Raw genomic sequence first — 19208 nt, 5'->3', positions numbered from 1 at the left:
TTAGAATGTTGACATGTTTCGTAAGAGAGACTCCTAATGAAATCTAATTAGGAAAAGGGAGCAAATTTCTTTTTTAAATTTTGTGTTTGCTGAAGTGAAAGTGTATTTTCTTTTTAAAGATACATCGCAACAAAACTACTTAATTTATAATTAAAAAAAATACATTACACAGTAACGCAAAAACAATGATATTATATATATACGTTACCAGAAAGGAGTAATCAAAAATGACATTTTGATCTTATATCATTTTAGTTCTATTTCATAAGAATATATTAGTATTTTTTATTTATGTTTGATCATGTTTAAATTACCAGTTTTTTTTTTTCAAATCAAATACATTCAGTTATCCAGTATTTATGGGAATAAAAAGAGCCCAGCAATGTTCAGTTTCATTTTTGCTTATACAAAAATAAGCAAAAATGCAAATACAGAAAATGACAAATTTCTTATTTAAAATTGGCTTAAACAAATTTTACAGATTTATTTAAACAAATTACGTTAACTTTACTTAAACAAATTATGTTAACTGAAGTAAATTTTGCATTTTTTCTCACAATCTTCTCTTTTGCTTCACCTCTTGCTTAACATTCTCTTTTCAACTTTTTTTCACCTCCATATTCAACTTTCCTCCTTCTCTTACAATTTAACTCCTTTATTTCTCTTCCAACTCCTTCCCTTCACTCCATGCTCAACTTCTCTCTTCTTCTTCTCACTCTCACCCTATTTCATACCTATATTTTTCTCATTGCTTCATTCCAAACTCTCCACCCTCCTCCCCCTCCACCACCACTCTACCTCATACCTATATCTCCCTCTTTGCTCCATCTCAAACTCTTCACCCTCCTCTCCCTCCACCACCACCCTTCTCAATTCTCTCTATCTCTTATACCTAGTTTTCATATCTTCAAATACACAAAATTCACTTAAACTAACATAATTTGCTTAAGCTAAAAAAAAATTAACTTAAAGCCAATTTTACATAAAAAAAAAAGTGTCATTTTCTAAATTTTCACTTAAGCAAGTCTATTTTCACTTATTTAAAATAAAATCGAACATCCAGTTTTTGCATTAATTGCACTGGATCTGGATCCAGATCTGTTACTATTACGTAACAAGAAATGTAATTTCGGATAGTTAACATTCAATAGCCAAATAGATAATGAAACTTTTAATATATTTTTCGTCCTCTACAAAGATTAAAGCGCAATGTTGTCTCCTGATAAACTTTTATCCGAATTTAGTCTTCTAATTTTTTTAATTACAACAATCATACTCTCATCTTTAATTTTGTTCCACACAAAATCTCCATATCCATATTTTTATTCAAATATTTTTAGATAGAAAGTAATTTATATAGGGGGCATATGCCCATCCTATAAGGCGCAAGTCGTAGCTATACTTAATTGGTCGCTAAGTGATAACAATGAGATTAGCAAGAGACTTTAACAACACGATGGAAAAAACAAAGCACCCAGCGTCAAAACAAAATTTTGGAAGCACTCGATTAAACGACTAAAAAACAAGGATTAAACGCAGCAATTCTAATATATAGGAGCTCAGCTACGTCAAAACAAATTTCCAAATTCGCCATAAACGACATTCCTCACAAGGAAAATTTCTATCGGGGCATGTAAAATGCAATGTTACTGACCTCCATGCTTAGCTTTATTATGTTGTTGCAGACCACTTTCGGAAGTGAAAGATCTAGACAAACAAAAAAATGTAGGTCAAAATTCATGATATTAACTTCATAAACTATTATTTGAGGTTAGATAAAGTAATATTTGTTACTATTTCCCGAAAAAGAAAACCATACTTTTTGCAACTTTTGCAAGATAGTTGTCCACCAGAATTGGGACTCTGGCCCTTTGCACCGCTGTTGAGCGTCTTTCCACCCTTCTTCATGGGGTGAGGTGTTGCCGTGTGTACAAATTTCTTACCATCTACGACACAAATTTTAATATAAAAAAATGACAAGTGCACAATGTAAGTTAAACATTGAGTACACATTAAAAATTAACAGTCGTTAATATAAGCATTAACATGTGCCCCTCAACAAGCAGAATGATATGTAAAATAAATTATTTTTATGTCCACAACTGGTAGTCTGGTACAAACTCAATATGTTAACATTCATCGATAAAAGACTTACTTAAGAAAGTATACGCATAGACTTGGACAACATAATGAAGGAACGGGACAAAATTCAATATAAAATCCAAAGAACTACACGAATGATAGCCTCACCAGTCTTTTCAGGAGTAGCATTTTTGGCTTTCTTGTTGGGAACTGGAGTTTTTGACGCAGACTCATTGGCTCTCTTCTTTCCCAGTTCCACCTTCAAAACATAAAGTCACAAACAACATAAGAAAATCATATATGACAAAAAAAGGGAAACATAATATAATGGCGCTACCTTTACCTTCTTAACAGGGGTCTCTTCATCATCTTCATCACTCTCACTGTCCTCATCACTGTCACTATCAGCATCCATCTACAATAATGGATAGTGGAGTATTACACAAGAAAATCAACAAGGAATTTAAGAGTATTGAAGAAGAAAAATTGGAAAAGTGCATCATTTTCTAATTTTGTGGAAAATGGATTACAGGAATGCATCTTGACATCTCACACACAGGGAAACAAATAACATAAATATGTGATTCCAATCCAGAGTGACAAAAATACCTCATCAGAACTTCCAGAATCATCTTCATCAGCAGACTCATCATCAGAATCGTCATCAGATTCATCCTTTTCATCTTTCTTCGGATCAACAATCTTGACTTGTTCTGCTGATGCACCAACCATTGGAACAGGTTTTGGAGTTTTAGCAACTTTTGCAACTTCAGCTTTGATTTCAGGTTTTCCTAAAAGAAGATTATCTTACTTAATAATGTGCACAGCTAACAATAAATTTAGATGATAAGAGGAAACATCTACCATTATCTTGGCCCTTCAGTGCAAGATCATCATCACTATCTGTCCAAACCATACAAAACAAAACAAGGTTTGAGAAACCAACTTAATTAAAACATAATAACAAGTTTAATAGAAACAATTGAGCTTCACCAGAAAAGTCAGAAACATTGCCATCGTCACTAGTGCCACAGGGAACACATCAGAAGTTAAGGAAACATGAAGGATGAAGCAGTGATGCATATTAATTGTAAATGCCATACTGACACAACTATCACATGAACAAATTCAATCAACCTTTAAATGAAATGTGAGTTTGAAAACACGTTCAAAAACTTGTAAACATAGAACCAACAGAAAAGTTACAAATAGTAGTATTGAAATGTGTGTTTGATCCGGTATTAAAACACTAAAGACATGCATATTTTTAACGCTTCACAGGCTTTATTTTAGCAATTAAACGTCCATTCACCAAATTTTTATGCAAATCCAAACATACAGTAAGTTAATGCGGATTCATACCCATTCAAACATGAGTCTAAACTTATTATAAATGAAAAATAAAAATAAAAATCCAGAAACAATCTCACATGTGGAACATTAAAGGCATTGTTTCACCAAAATGGGGCAAACCAAATTATAATAAATCAAGAGTGTGATATCAAGGATACGTTAGAACTTTGTATCCACAAAAATAAACACTGGCACTCTTTGAATTGTGGGAAAACTCAGACTCCGAGTCGAGAACTAAATCCAAAGATAGTTGAGGAATATCATCCCTAGAAAGGGTTCCCAAAACAAACTTCTGGTCATCAACTTTCAAGTACAGAACCACAGGTTCACTTGCTTTGTCTTTTTTAGCCTCCCCAAGTGCAACCTGCGAAACATGTATGTATCCACTTGATGGTTCCGCTGGGTCTATCTTAACAGACTGACCCACCTTCACCTCAACACCTAAATTCCAAACAAACACATGATACATTACATTGTCACAATTCAGCAGCCAAGAATTATTAGCAATGAAATTTTAATCTAACAATTTAAAAGAACAATCTAGAACTAAAACACAGTAACACATTAAATTCCCTAATTTAAATAATAATTTTGCAGTAGTGAAAATATAAAATGAGAGAAATGAAAACATAATCACAACAAAAACAGCAATCCGTTATGTTTGTTATCGAGGAGAAATATGAAGACGGACGGAAAATATAGCTATATAAGTGTTCTGTTGTGAGGTAAGAAAAACATTAAATGAAGAGAAATGAACGAGATTTTGAAGATTGGAAAAATTAGAAAGTGACGTCGAAGAAGAAAAAACTGAAAACAAAAAAGGAACAAAAAGAAGAAAAATTAGAAGGTACCCCAAAACTCCATTGGTACTTCCATTTGGGAGGAACAACGTAGAGAGCGAGTCGCGAGAGGAAGAGAAGCTCGATTACAGTGAAATTGGGTTTAGGGTTTATTCAAAAAGTATATATATATATATATATATATATATGTTGCTCAGGGCACCTCTTAGGGCTTTCCTCCTCTTCTTTCCTTCTTTTTTTTTGTTTTAAGGAAAAATAAAAATCATTATTTTATTTAATTTTGTCTAATATATTTGTTTTTACATTTTTTCTATAATATTATTTTTCTTTGATCAACCTTTCTTTTTTTTCGTCAAAAGCAAATTTTCAATTATTGCCGTCTTCAATAACTTGTTGGGCCCATTCTCTATTTAGCCCAAATTACAGGTTGAAACAAGGGCTTTGTGTTTTTTTAATATTAAAAAAATAAATTATTAAAATAATATATTTTTAAAATAATTTTTATGTTTAAGTTTTTTTGTCACGTCATTACAAATTTTATTTACATAGATAAAACTTATTTTTTATAATTAAATTTCATCTATTATAAAAACGAAATTAAAAAATTAAAATTTATGGCATAACGTAGATTCAACTCATAATGATATTTATAAAGTTTCTCATATCTAAAAGTTTGATAAATAAATATTACAAAAAATATAAAGTTATTTATTGTTTATTTTTAAAATAACTAAAACATTTACTATTAACAACACCCCTTTTTTAAGGATCAACCCTTTTTTCAACAAAAAAATTAGATTAAGTGACCCAAAGGTTTAAACCCAATATAAAATACTAGGCATAAGCCTCAATGAGTAGAAAGGCCATGCAATCACAGATACATGTAGGGGTGGGCAATGGTCGGATTCGGTCAATAAAATTTAGAACTGAAGTAAACAAACTATCTTAAATTTTTAGGCGATTCTAACCATCAAGTTATCAGGTAATTTGAATTTTTGGTTTGAGTATTTATACGGAAAGATCGGGTGGTTTGATCAGTTATGACTCTGTTCTATGGACTCTTTCTTGCTCTATTCTAGCTTGGAATAAAATTCCCTATATGATTATGGATGTTTTACAAGAGAAGAATGAAAAGGAATGGGAAGACTCAACGAGCCATGGAACGAAGGAAGAGTTCTGACCCATATGGTTAGGAGGATAATTCACTTGCTACAGAACTCTAAAATCTGAATTCTAACTTGTGCTAGTACACCCATCTTGCATGGAAGGTTCCTTTCCCCACACTCATCTATCCATAGTTTGTTTTAAGGAAAACCAGGATGCATTAAAACAATAGTCTTAGAAGTTTGAGGAATTAACGATTTTGTTCGGTCAGAAACGGATTTAATTGGTTACCTTAGTTTCTGGTAGGCCTTCAGGTGTTGCCCACCTCTAAATACATGCAGGTCGAGAACTGAAGAACGCTTGCTCTGTTTCAAGGGCTAAAATTTGTTGACCAAAAATATGTTACACTTTGATTAGTTTTAAAAACTAAAACAGTATAAAAAATAAATAGAATGGAATCGATTAGTAAATGAATATATTTTTATGTTGTTTGAAATGAAAGAAATATATATAAATAAAAGTGAAGAAAAAGAAAAGTTTTTTTTTTTAATCGAATTGTGCAAGGCTTGGATTGAGTTTCACGAGGGATGACAGATTCAATACTCAGTCCGAATTGATCGTATTGAACATTTTCTCCTAAACGTTTACTTAAAAAATACCTATTTTACCTTGAGTTGGCCGGGTTAGGACCTAGGAACTACTCTTTTTTTGTCACTAAAAATGTAGTCATGAATTATAAAAAATGTTAAATATAAAGGTAGTTTATAGTAATGTATTTTTAATTTAACAAAAAAAAATTATTAGTATCAATTTGAATGATTTAAACTAACAGATAGTGTATTATACTAATATTTATATATTATATATTGATTCTATATGTCAACATTTTTTATTGACAAAGTTATTTATTGACACAATGCATTATACTGTAAATATAAAACTTATAACATCTATATTACATTTTTATTATTCAACAATATATATAGTAACAAAATGCTAATTAACAAATGACAATTCTTTTGTAGTGATTTTAGAGCTTTGGGCATAATTTTGATAAAGGACAATGTGAGAGTAAAAGTCAGAAGTAATATACGGAATAATATTAAAATGAAATGAAATCAAATTAAATTTGAAATAACAAAATAAAAATTTAATATAAAAAGCAACTACAGAATAAGAAGACAAGCTTCTCGGGTGCACAATTGTATTAATTTTATATTTATTAATATCTGTGAGAGAAATAAACAAAAACTTAACACACACAACATATTATAGTAGCGTAGCGTGAACTGCAACATGTCCACTCCCGTTAAGTAAAGTGATGGAGTACAGAGCAAGAATAAATTATACTCATGGAATCGTAAATATCAACGTCACTAACTTTGATTATGTAAGAAGGTACAACCATTTCATACCTGCGCAATGGAATTGCTTCGCATGCAGCAGGTAAAGAAAGAGCCAGAGACCAAAAAACAAAGGCAGAAAAATTCTTTAAAAAAGAGAAAAATGAACGAAATAGCATAAAGATAAGAATCTGAGCATCATCTCATAAAGACAAATATGCGGCGTTGCTTTGCCATGCCCACAAATCTACAACTAATGGCCCACCTATTTTTACATTCATTCCGAATTAAAAAAAATCAAAATGATTGCAAATTAATAACAGTGTTTGGCAGCGCCAAACGGAACACACTTTCCTCGAATCATTTTCACAGTAAGAAATCCATGAACCTTAACCAACCAAACGCACCGCCCTTGCTCGCTTTCTCAGCCTCTCTGGAACACGAAGCAAACGGCGTCGTTGCATTACCATCACCACCACCACCACACTTTCGCGGACACAGAAAGAAGTTTCTAGATCCAATATCCCTTAGCTTCTCCTTCCTATCCAAACCTGCACCCGAAAACATCTTAGTTTTTCATTCAAACAAAAATAAATATATAAAATATACTCTGATTTATTTGTTTTTCTTTCTTCACTAAGGATTAACAAAAGCTTACTTTCTAAGCTGAACTGAGAATAATGGAGGTCGAAGTTGGAAGGGTCGTTCGACGGCAAGATTGGGCGGCGACCTTCCTTCGCGTATTGCCGCACTGTCGCCGCCACTAAATCTCCGACCGTTGATTCCGGCGTCATCACCACCTGCACCGGTCCCAGGCTTCCCATCGTCGTCACCTTCAGCAACAACTTCGGCGGCTGTCTAGGGAAAACCTCCGCGGCGGCCGCCGTGGTCACGCGTTTCCTGTCTGACAGTAGGTCCGGCACCGTCTTCGGCCGCCGGATTTGCGCGCCGGCCATGGCGGACGACGACGACGGCGTGTGACCGTAGAAAGAGGATGATCTCTCCGTTAACTTCCCCCGCCGGTGATTCTCAAACTGGCCGTTACGGTGGTTCTTCGAGTTCGGCATGGAAGTAACCGTTAAAAGAAAATATATATATTTACAGAGAAGGGTAAAGCTGGAATTTAACGAATTTCTGATCGGCTGGCTAGATGGCTTTCTCTGTACCTCAATCGACGGTACCTAAAATACCTGAGGCGAGGGAAGCCGAGAGCTAGAGAAGAGCTTCGGCTCTGTGGCTCACGCCGATTGGAAGCTATCATAACCAGAAGGGTATAACCGTAAATACGCCAGTGCAGGCATGAAAAATAGAACCAATAGAGTGAAAGCCAAGGAAAGAGGGTTAGACTCTGTTTCAATGTGTCGGCGATTTTATAAGGTGAAGTAGCAGGGTGTAGCGCACTAGAAAACTGAGGTGTTTTTTTTTATATATACATAAAAATGAGTGCTGGGTTATATTGGGCTTGGGGTCAGGTTAGATTTATAGAGAGGGTTTGGAATGAGAATGGAGGTAGGGGTAATCTGGTGCTGCGTGGACACGTGGGTGGACGTGATTGACTGTGGCCATAGCGTGGTTTGCCTTTGAGTGAGGGGAAGTGCACGAGAACACGTGGAGGCTTGTGTAGAAAATTGCGATGCTTCGTGATGGGTCCAGTGGACCAGAATTATAATGAAATAATATTAATGAATTTTTTTATATATTTTTAACTATATACACTGATTATTTTTAAAAAATAACAAAAACTTGGTTGCTTAAAGATGAAAGATTGGGCGGTTGGATGGAAGCTCCACGGCAAACACGGAGAACACACACGTATAAGTATAACTCACAAACAACGGACCATGTTAGAATTTGAACCGTCTCCATTCGCTTAGATCTGTCATATTAGCCGTAACTGGCAACTCCTCAATGATCGATCCTTTAAAAATCTTGCCCAATAATAAATAAAATCAATTTACTTAAATCTCATCCACATGCTTCAACTCGACACTCCTCTCGTGCATAAATTTCATTTGCTACCATAAGCTTAATTGTCTTCTTATTTATATATATATATATATATATATATATATATATATATATATATAGTTTACAAAACTTAATTAAATTTTAAACTGAATGACAGTATAGTGGTACATAAATAAGGACAACTTTTTAATGGTTTCTCTAGCTAAATTAACTAAACCAGTTCATGGCTTTGGCTTTGGTTATAATTAAATCTATTGTTGATACATTTATTTTATAAATTTTCGCAAGACAGAACAAGGAGGAATTAGCTTACTTGAAGCCATTCATAGTTGTGTTTGTCCAACTTTTGAGGACTTCACAGTCACATGGTTAGAAGTTAAATTAGTACGTGTTTGCATTATCTTGTTTAACAAAATAACCTTTTTTCTTTGTCAATATTTTAAAAGAAAAATGTTTACTTTTTCTAAAATTAACAATCACCAAGGACAAGCTACTTCGGTTAAAAATCTTCAGAGTCAAAATAATGACACTACATTTGGAAATTTGAAATAAGGGTTTGCTCTCCTTTTTAACAAATAATATTTTATTTTAAAAAATGCAACATTGAATGTTAATATATGATTTTTAATGTATTAAACTATGTAACGTTTATAAAATTTTATTATTATTATTTTCTTATTATATGTTTTTTAGTACACACTAAAAAAACCCATTTACAATTTATATTAATGTGTGTTCATGGCGGTTAAATTGCATCCTTATAATAATGGCCCAGAAAGGACATCGACCCTTATGACAATGGACATGCAAGTGGGGAGGTGATAGTCAAATTTTGAGCAAAGCAAGAATATGAGAGGAAGGAAACAATTCGTCTAACTATTGTCTCTGTCTATCTGGACCACAATAACAGAGTCCAAAATTGGGCAGTGTTGGTTCCCTGCTTCTCCATTTCCCAATCTCTATTATTGCATTATTGCAAGTAACATGTTTGGAAACCTATCAAAATCATGTTCACGGTAACGTGACTGTTTGGTTAAATTTTTTCGATTTTTAAGATTAATTTTGTAATTAATTAATTATGAGATAGTTACCCATTTTTAGCTTTAATTGATTTTAAACGTGGGACTCATAATACATATTTAATGCCTGTTTAACCGTAGATCTAATGCAAAAATAATAATTGATAAAATTAAAATAAATATGTATACAAATCCAAACATATTATTCCAGTTTGAATGTAATTTATAGCACTTTTAAATTATCATTATCAAATACAAATTACTGTTTTCAGATTAATTTGATCAAAATTTAAGACAATAGCACCTTCTCGAACTAGAATCTCTATCCAAATTCTGGACCCTTTTATCTTGCAGATATCAAAAAACGGGCTTCTTACGTATGATTCTTAAAATTTTCAACAATCCACATTTGCTCATGCAGTCGTAGCCTCCCCAGCCAGCTGCCAAGATTTCTTGTGCTGAAATGGTTATGGCAATTGTGTTGGGCACATTTTGCCACTATTCAGGATAAGGTTTGGCAGGGTTTGAAACTTAGGATTATCGAATGTACGTAAGATAATACATATGACCATGTTTGTATTTACTGTCATACACTAAATAAGAAATAATTAAATTTATTTAATTAAAAATATTCATAGCATATATCAGATTAACTCTTCTAACAAATATATAATTTATAAAATTATTAAACTTTATTATATTAATGACCTCACTTTTAGGGACATCAAATCATCTTTGTTTCTCTGGAGATTTTCATATTTAAACCACCACAGTGGACTTAATATTTACACTGTTTTGGAAAAAAGCTATTTCATTGCACGCCTAAGTTATGGACAAGCTGCAAATAAACGAGGGTGTATAATTATTCAAAGGTGGTTGTGATGACGGTTAATTATACGTAAGACAAAGACGGTGGGATGCCACAATGTCCATAGAATGATCAAATCAACGACTTATTGTCACGAAAAAAGAAAAGTGTTTGCCAAGGTATGAACTTTAATTTTGTCGATGGCCTTCACGATTGTTTCTGCAAATTTTGTTTTAAGTGTTTGGATTATCATACATTGGTAGCTCTACAGTCTACACTAGGATTCACCAGCTTTAATTTATTTTCCTATTTTCTATCTTTTTAATTTGGAATTCACATGTTGTTAAGAAGTGCTTTCTCTTGTTTTCTTAAAAAAAAAAAAGGGAGCATACAATTTAATCACATATAAATAAACAAAATATTAAATAGTTTTTTTTTTTGCTAAACATCAACATTTTATATTTGTAAAAATAAATAATAAATTAGCTGAATGTTAAAATGTTTTTTAATTGACTTTATTGAATTATAAGTGTTTGTTAGAATTAACTGTTAAACTAACGGATAAATATAACGGATAAATAAAAAGTGGTATATGTATTTATGCATGTAATTATATTTTTTATGTTTTGAATAAAATTAAAATTATATTTTTTTTATAAAAAGATTAAATATATAGAAAACTATATGTATTATTTAAGAAAATGCAGTAAATAGTTTTGATATTTCTTTTAAAATTAGAATTTATGTATTATTAAAAATTTCCTATTTTTTATTTAAAATTTAAAATATTTAGCTTAAACCTATAATTTTATTATTATTATTTTAATCTCATTCAATAATGTAAGATTCTTTCACCGCCGATTATACTTAGCAAAATTATATATATAAAAACAAAGTAGTTTATGAAAAATTTCCTACATTCAAATTGAAAATATATTTGTAAAATGTATTTTAATATTTTAATTAAAATACAATTCTCATGCAAATATTAATTACATTAACTAGTTTTCAATTATTACCCAATATTATACTTTATCATGTCTTCGTTTAATATTTCATGTCATAATTATCTTATACTAAGGTGCTATTTATTTAATTTTTATATGTATCTTTATAAATAAAAGTGAGATAATATAAGGTGTTTTTTTTTGCTCAAATTGAATATATTTTCATAATATATGTTATAAAAACTTGATTTAATATTTTAATCATTAGTTATATTAATTAATCTTATAATATCATAATTATATTGCATTATTTATCATAATATATTTTTAAAATTAATATTTTATTTTATTACAATTTATAATTTTGTTTCTTCTTATTTTTGTGTATCTTAATATATAAAAGTAATATAAATAATGATATACACATGTTTGTATTTTATTGATTTAATTTAAAGAGGCTTCAAAATTCCTTCCTAGAGTTTATCAACATTAATTTTACGCCGAAGTATATAAATAAAAAATTATAATTTATTTTATAAACAATATATTATTCTTATATGGAAATACTAAAATTTCTTTACCAAAAGCACACTATAGATTTCACACTTGAAAGTAATATAAAAATCACAAAATTCAAAACAATTATATAATATTATAAACTGTAATAGTATTTTGTTTAAAAAATTATGTGAATATCAACATCCAGATTCTGATTAACGACTGAGTGGGATGTTTTTAAATAGAAAAAATAAATAAATCTGAATAGTATAATTAGATAACAGAGGACGTTGGAAATTTTTTATAAACATATGAAAACTATAACAATTAGATAAACATATTTCTCTTTTAATCTCTGTATTTTCACCTCTATAAACATCTTTCTCTTTTAGGCTAATCAGTTAGAATTTCACCATGTCGTCTTCAAATACACTTAGTTTTTTTTAGAATTGAATTTTTATTTTATATCAATTAAAATTACAAAAAGTATTATGCTTTCTTTAAATTTATACTAAAAATAAATTAAATATAAATGTTTTTTTTAATTATTGGACTGAAAACATGTATAATATTGTAATGAAAACATTTGCAAATGTAATATTTAATTTATACATTAGCTAATTTAAAATTGAAATTTACTATCTATAAATGTACATTTGCAAATTAATGATTACTTTTCAAAGACATGAGTGACCCACTGGCTACTCAAACTCTACCCTTTTTTTTTCTAACTATTACTCTGAAGTCGCTCTCATTCTACTTAATGTGATATACACTGAATCCTCAATTCCCCATCCCTCCTACATGATTGGGGTTTTGGTGTTTCACCCATGCATGAATCTTATGCCATATATGTGTTCGAGGACCCATGCATGAGGAATGCCGTCAATGTGACCCGTGGACCCCCATGTCATGTTATGTTCATGTCATGGTGTCCAACATCGCTGGCATAGATGGATAAGCCACTTGCAAATATTGGTGATGTTTATTTTTATATGCATAAAGTGTGATGTTAATTGCGAAATGCAAATATTTTGTTTGTGGATCTATCGAAAAGAAAAGTTATATAAGTTTGACTCTTCTTTTGGAATGAATCACAATGGCTATATGGGGAGGAGTTATTGCTACACGCATAGTGCAAACTTTTCCAACAGAATGCAACACGAATTCAACAAAGAGCTACAATCCGAAATGGACCATTTCAAACTGCTGATTCATTCCAAGGTATATATTTCCATTGAAAAGCTTTCTGCTATACACTTCACTTTATTAAGACACACATTGAAAGGTAGTTTTATTAAGTGAGAATAAAGGTAATAAAATTGTTCTTGTAGTAAATAATAGTCACTTTAAGAAAGAAAAGCATGGTCTAATCATAGATTGAATGTTGATTGTTCATAGTTCTTAAGCCGCCATTCTTTGCCCTTCGCCATCGTAATGAAAGCTTTCAAATAGCAATTAATCTAAGCTTTAAAATATTCAAAAGTGCGAATCATTTCGGTATCCTGTCGAGTTTCCAAGATTGTGAAATTTCACATGACGCCAACTTTTAGATAAAATTTCACTCTCCATTTCAGTTTCATGTCCAAATTTTCAAAATTGCAAATTTTAATATAAGGCCATTTTTTTAATTAGCCGTTTCTTGCTATAATACTACAACTTATTTAATATGATATAGACGCAACTCTACAAGAAGTGGCACTCTTTCTGAGTAGCTGCCTGATGGTGCTCATAGTCAAAGTCGGATCAATCTTATAATTAGTAGTCTCAAACAAAACTACATATTGGTACTTTGGATTATTACAAATCAAATTAGGGTATCAATTATTATGAACCGAATCAAAAGTTTGATTCGTAATATGTTTGGTTTCAAATGATTGTTTATTGGTGTTCTAAGTTTGGTATGGTCTTAATTAATGGGTTGGTATTAATTTGGCCTTCTATGGGTCCCCATCATCTCCTTTGTTCAACGGTGGTTGCTTGAATAAACCTATCACGTAATTTGTGAGATGTCCAGTTGGTGATCAGGGCAAGTTTGAGGGACAAAATAAAAGAATAGAAGGTACCCCAAAACTCCATTGGTACTTCCATTTTAAAATTTAAAAATAGAAAAAAAAATTGAAAGAATAAATGCTATATCATCATCCACATTAACTATATGTTTTATTAGAGAGAGAAAAAAAAAACAAATTACTAATAGAATGAACATATGAAAAAGTAAAACAATTATCAATTACGAATAGAAATTTTTTTCAAGAGACTTGTAAAAAAATGAGAAATCAAAGAAAAATTATAAATTTTTAAAATGAAACATAGTAAAAAACAAACGTGTATTTTTTGTTTTAAAAAAACTCGTTAAAAAAAAAACAAGCATGCTCTAGAAAATAAATTGATTTTAAGGTTTTCAATATATTTGTTTTTGACAAATTATTAGCTCCAGCCCTTAAAATTAAGTTTAAAAAATTAACAATAATCTTAAATTCATGTTTACATCATGAGGTTAATTTAAACTCTAAATTCCAGTATGTGTAAAAATTACTATGTTTACATTATTAAACTGATTTTCATATAAAATTGCAAAATTAAAAATAGGTTTATTGGGCCCTTGAGCTTAGTACACCTTTTGGACAGATTATTGGGCTAGTGAAGAACAAAAACGAAGAAGAACTGGGAGCGTTCTAAAAAATATATCATTAATGTAAAGAGAAGGCTGATAAATGATTTTTGTTTCTGAAATTTGGATTTATGACTGAGAGAGGAGTACGCTGGAAAAAATTTTACATGAAAATATTTTATTTTAGATAATTTAACAATATCGCAAAGACACTTGTTAGTATTTTTAATATTAACTATTTATTATTAAAAAATGAATCTAATAATTAAGATTTATTTCTTTTCTCTCACATAAAAAAATTACTTCATTTTACACACCTATTTTATATGATACTTTTTCCTTTTTTTATCCTACACCATAATAATGAAAAATAGATGAAGGTATCTAATATAATTTGATTGAATCACAGGATATGTTAAATATAATTTCTCCATCTAAATATGGTTTTTAAGAAGGAGGGTAATAACAATTTCAAATTTTTTATATGTTTAAAATGTTTGAGAAAAATACTTTTTTTTACTAAATTTAAATAAATTAACTGATAAGATTGTTTAAGTAAATTAGTTTTCTTTTACAAATTAAAAATAAAAATCTTTCTCGTCTCTTTACCCACTGTTTTGCCTGTCCGTTTTGATAATGGGGGAGTTAAGGACTCCTTTGTCATCAAGGTTCTGGCTTTTTCGTTCTTCCAGATTGGCATTTTTGGTGGAGGGAATATTAGAGGCGGAGATAGAGGAGAATTTTTTTTTTAAATTCGTAAAATAAAAGTGACAAATCTTAACAATCTTTTGTTTTATTTGGTTTATGTTAACAAATCTCGTAATCCCCTCCACCGATGCACATATTTAGAATGTATCAAACGTGCTACATTGTCTTTGCTGGGATAAGATAAAGTTATATATATATATATATATATATATATGAAAAGTCATACATTAAAATATTTATTTATTTAAAGTAAAATAAATGGTAAATGTAAGTCTCTTGTTATTGAGTTTAATAGTTTTTTTTTTCTTTTAACTAAAATATTATTATTTTCTCTTAAACTTTTATTATAAAATAAAAATAAAACTTTTTTCTTCTTTAATTTTAAGATAAAATTTATTTTTGTTTTTTAACTTTTTTTTTTTATTTTAGTCATTTAACTTTTTAAAAAGTTTTAAATAAATTATTTTTTTATAAAAAATTTTATCGTTTTATGCGACGTATATGGTATGTTATTTTATTTTTTTTTACATTTTGATATAACATTTTTTTTCTTTCTTTTCATTTTTATTTTTTTATATTTAAAATTTTTTAAAAAGTTAGAAGACTAAAATTTAAAAAAATTAAACGATAAAAATAAATTTTATCTTAAAATTAAAAAGTAACTATTGACAACTTTACATATTACTGTACAACTTTAAAACATGTCTAAATTTTATTTTCCTCCATGGTTGTCTAATTAAACGAGAAATATAGGAACAATGCGTTAATATTATGCTTTTGCTTTAATCCTATAAAAAAAATTGATAATTTCCACCTTTTTCTTTTTATCATTAGAATAGGTAATCAATATTCTTTTGTCATACTTTAAACTTGTACACTCAAAGAAATTAATGAAATACAAGTGATCATTCTAATATGAATGAAGAACACCATTATTTTCAAGTAAAGTTTGTCTTATGTTAAATTTTATTTGTTAGATTAAGAGAGCTGAGCCAAATATTAGAGGTTATCCTGATTAAAAGAGTATGACAATAATTTTTAAAAAACTTTTATTATTGAAAGAAATATTTTTTACATTAGTGTAATTTTGAAAATTCTTACATTTAATCTGAACATTTCATTTAACTTATATTTAATAGACATTAAAGTAATAAATTATAATATATTATATATAAATTAAATAAAAAGTTCAGATTAAATATAAAAAAATTTAAACTTATACTAGTATAAGAAAATCTTACTTCTTGTGACTATTAAAGTTCTTTATTAAAATATTTAATTTTGCATATCATTTAACCTTTCAAAAATATTAATCACTTAATTAGACTTCTAAAATTATAAAATGTCACCATATTTCTCTTCTCAAGAACTAAAGGAGTCATATGAAATAACTTTTTAAGACTAACTTCACAAATTCTTTATTTTCTAAAAATTAATGTATCAACATTTTAAATTTTCTAATGATTATTGGATAGCTTAATTTTCTAAAAAAGTATGATGGCTAATATGACTTTGCAATTCAACCTTATCACTGGCATTCACTTCTAATAGGGGCCGGAACAGTTCACTCATGAACAATTTCCACACAACAAACTCAGATATTCTTCTAGTGGCTCTCTCACCCTTCTCTGACCAGCACAAATTATAACCATTACATATTACATTTAATAACTCATATAGATGCATACTTTATGTTTTTTCCAATTAATTTAATCTATTAGTGACAATTAAACAATGTTTATGGAAATTAACTAATATTTTAAAAATAAATTTGTTTACCGATGTACCATTGTAAAGGATAAAAAATTATGTTAATATTTTTATTAAGAATTACAGAATTTAATACAATGTAATACATTTACAATATTAGATACTATAATTTTCTATAAAATAATAGATATATAACTTCTTATCATGTAAAATATTGTATAAATTAAAAAAAAATTATTTTATTAATCATTTTTAAAGTAACACAGACTTACCTGATATCAATTAACTAAAATCTAAAACTATAAACTAAAATTCATAAAATTTGATCATTTTTTATCCTGTTAATTAGCAATGAATCAAATGGACTATTTTTTAATCTCATTGCCTCCGAGTGGAACTGTTGGTTGAGTAAAACCTGGGAGAAAGCATTAAGAGCACCCACGTTTCAAAGAAAGAAATGATAACCCCGTTCTTCTGTCACATCACATCACATGTACAACATAAACCATTGAATTCAATTCCCTAAACTACAATCTGCACTGTTCACAACTAAAAGTTACAGCAGACTGAGAAGCAGTACCTTCTACAACACCAACCAAAACAAAAATAAAAATCCTTCTACCTCAGCTTCTTTGTATCTCAAGTTTGAAGCCGACAAGATACATTGTTATTCTAGATCAAATAAATAGAAGTAATGTCCGAAGAACTAATCAGATCTACTTTCGCAGCTTGTACAGGTGATGACTTCAAACTGAGTGAAAGACGTACCATCATACTCATACATTCATGCTTCATAAGAATGAAACTAATATATTAGCTACATTCTCACACCTATCCTTAAGCATCACCAATAAAAAACACACAAAAGTGTCATTGATTAATTATTAAAAAGTTAAAACAAAAGAGAGTAAGGAAAGGACAAAACCAAGGAGCGAGTGGGAAAAAGTTTGTTTCTTCATAGTCTTGCTTATTATGTTCGTTATTGTCGCGTCAAAATAGTAAAACAATAATAACAAAAGTTATTAACTTATCATTATTTCCTAAGATGTTGTATTCACTTTCTTAACTCTCTTCCTTGAACTCTATAACTACAATAATCTTGTGTTACGCTACAAAACATAACACGACAACATGCAAATACTAGGTATATCCTGTTACAAGCAAGTAAAACAACCACTTAATTATACTGACCGGTGACCGCGAAATATGATCATAAACAATGTCATTTTGGGAGGAAGCTCTGTTTTTTTTTTTTTTTTATTCCTTTTGTCCGGAAGACTTTTGTTTTTATTTTTTATAATGATGACGTGGAAAATAGCTTTATTTGCTGAAATAATAGAAAAGAACAAGGTTTACCGTTTTACGTTGTGGGCGAGGATCTAAGAAGTCGTTTACTGAGACGCGAGGTTGACGACGGTCTTTGAGGACCTAAGAAGTCGTTTACTGAGATGCGAGGTTGACGACGGTCTTTGGGGACGCGTGGAGCGTTTCAACGGTTCAACCACGGAGTCTCTGAAGCGGTATGGAAGCGCCTGGTTCCTCCCTCTCTTGGACCGCACCACAGGTTCTCTCTCCTCCGCCACATCGTCACCGTACAAATCGACAACCACCCACCTCTCCTTGCGTTTCTCTCCACGCGCTCTCCGAGTTCTCAACTCTTCCTCCGAGTCACACTCCTCCTTCCCCGATAACACCCTAACCGCTTCAATAAGCAAATCCAAGCAATTACTATCGCCTCCCTGAAACGACACCGTTTTGACCTCTCCATCATCTTCGAATTCCGATTCCGCCTCACCGTTCTCAACCTTCTCCGAAACTTCCGCACTCTTCTCTCTAACTCCTCCTTCGTTGTCGTTATTCCCTTTGTCAGTCGCCGATGCGTCGCTTCCAGAAGATTCCGACACAGAACAGAAACTCTGATTCAAATCGATGCCGAGCCCTTTGCTGCTACTCATCGAGAGTTCTTCTTTCGAAGGTGGCGTCGATGAAATGATGTGGAGAATCTTGAAGAAGCACATTTGAGCCTTGGAATAGCCACGCCGTGACGACGCCATTCACGTTGGAGAATGAAAGCACAAGGGTTTTACAGCAGAACGGGTTACTGCAACTATCACAGAGCGTTACTAGTAAGTTTTGTGAGCCTGAGCAACTAAGGGAAAAAAAAAAACAACAAAACTTTTGATTAATGGTAAGTTTTGTAGTTATTTTAAAATTTATAAATGTTTGGAGAGTAATTCATATAAAAAACTTGCTT

At 30.4% G+C, this 19208-nt stretch overlaps 2 protein-coding genes across 4 annotated transcripts; both read right to left on the bottom strand.

The window, feature by feature from the left end:
• Nucleotides 1–1481: 1481 nt before the first annotated feature.
• On the bottom strand, nucleotides 1482–4422 carry LOC113858509 (histone deacetylase HDT1-like). Of its 2 annotated transcripts, none has more exons than XM_027491191.1 (9): nucleotides 4287–4422; nucleotides 3594–3876; nucleotides 3076–3104; nucleotides 2947–2985; nucleotides 2692–2873; nucleotides 2426–2497; nucleotides 2251–2341; nucleotides 1820–1946; nucleotides 1482–1707 (listed from the first exon to the last, which is right to left on the bottom strand). In XM_027491191.1, the coding sequence occupies exons 1-9, from the start codon at nucleotides 4309–4311 to the stop codon at nucleotides 1647–1649; spliced, it is 909 nt and encodes a 302-aa protein (XP_027346992.1). In that variant the 5' UTR covers nucleotides 4312–4422; the 3' UTR covers nucleotides 1482–1646. The 2 variants fall into 2 exon arrangements, with proteins under 2 accessions (XP_027346992.1, XP_027346991.1); XM_027491190.1 differs by having other exon boundaries at nucleotides 1587–1707; nucleotides 3076–3113.
• Nucleotides 4423–6570: 2148 nt separating this feature from the next.
• Nucleotides 6571–18601, bottom strand: LOC113858143 (uncharacterized protein At4g22758). 2 transcript variants are annotated; one of them, XM_027490635.1, is made up of 4 exons: nucleotides 18591–18601; nucleotides 10505–10507; nucleotides 7341–8030; nucleotides 6571–7233 (listed from the first exon to the last, which is right to left on the bottom strand). In XM_027490635.1, exons 3-4 carry the CDS (start codon nucleotides 7747–7749, stop codon nucleotides 7049–7051), a joined length of 594 nt encoding a protein of 197 aa, XP_027346436.1. In that variant the 5' UTR covers nucleotides 7750–8030; nucleotides 10505–10507; nucleotides 18591–18601; the 3' UTR covers nucleotides 6571–7048. The 2 variants fall into 2 exon arrangements, with proteins under 2 accessions (XP_027346436.1, XP_027346435.1); XM_027490634.1 differs by lacking the exons at nucleotides 10505–10507; nucleotides 18591–18601 and having other exon boundaries at nucleotides 7341–8135.
• Nucleotides 18602–19208: the final 607 nt, after the last annotated feature.

Source organism: Abrus precatorius, unplaced genomic scaffold (genome assembly GCF_003935025.1).
Source record: "Abrus precatorius isolate BTA unplaced genomic scaffold, Abrus_2018 Scaffold2, whole genome shotgun sequence".
NCBI classification, from domain to species: domain Eukaryota; kingdom Viridiplantae; phylum Streptophyta; class Magnoliopsida; order Fabales; family Fabaceae; genus Abrus; species Abrus precatorius.
This window is presented reverse-complemented; position numbering and strand designations above follow the sequence as displayed.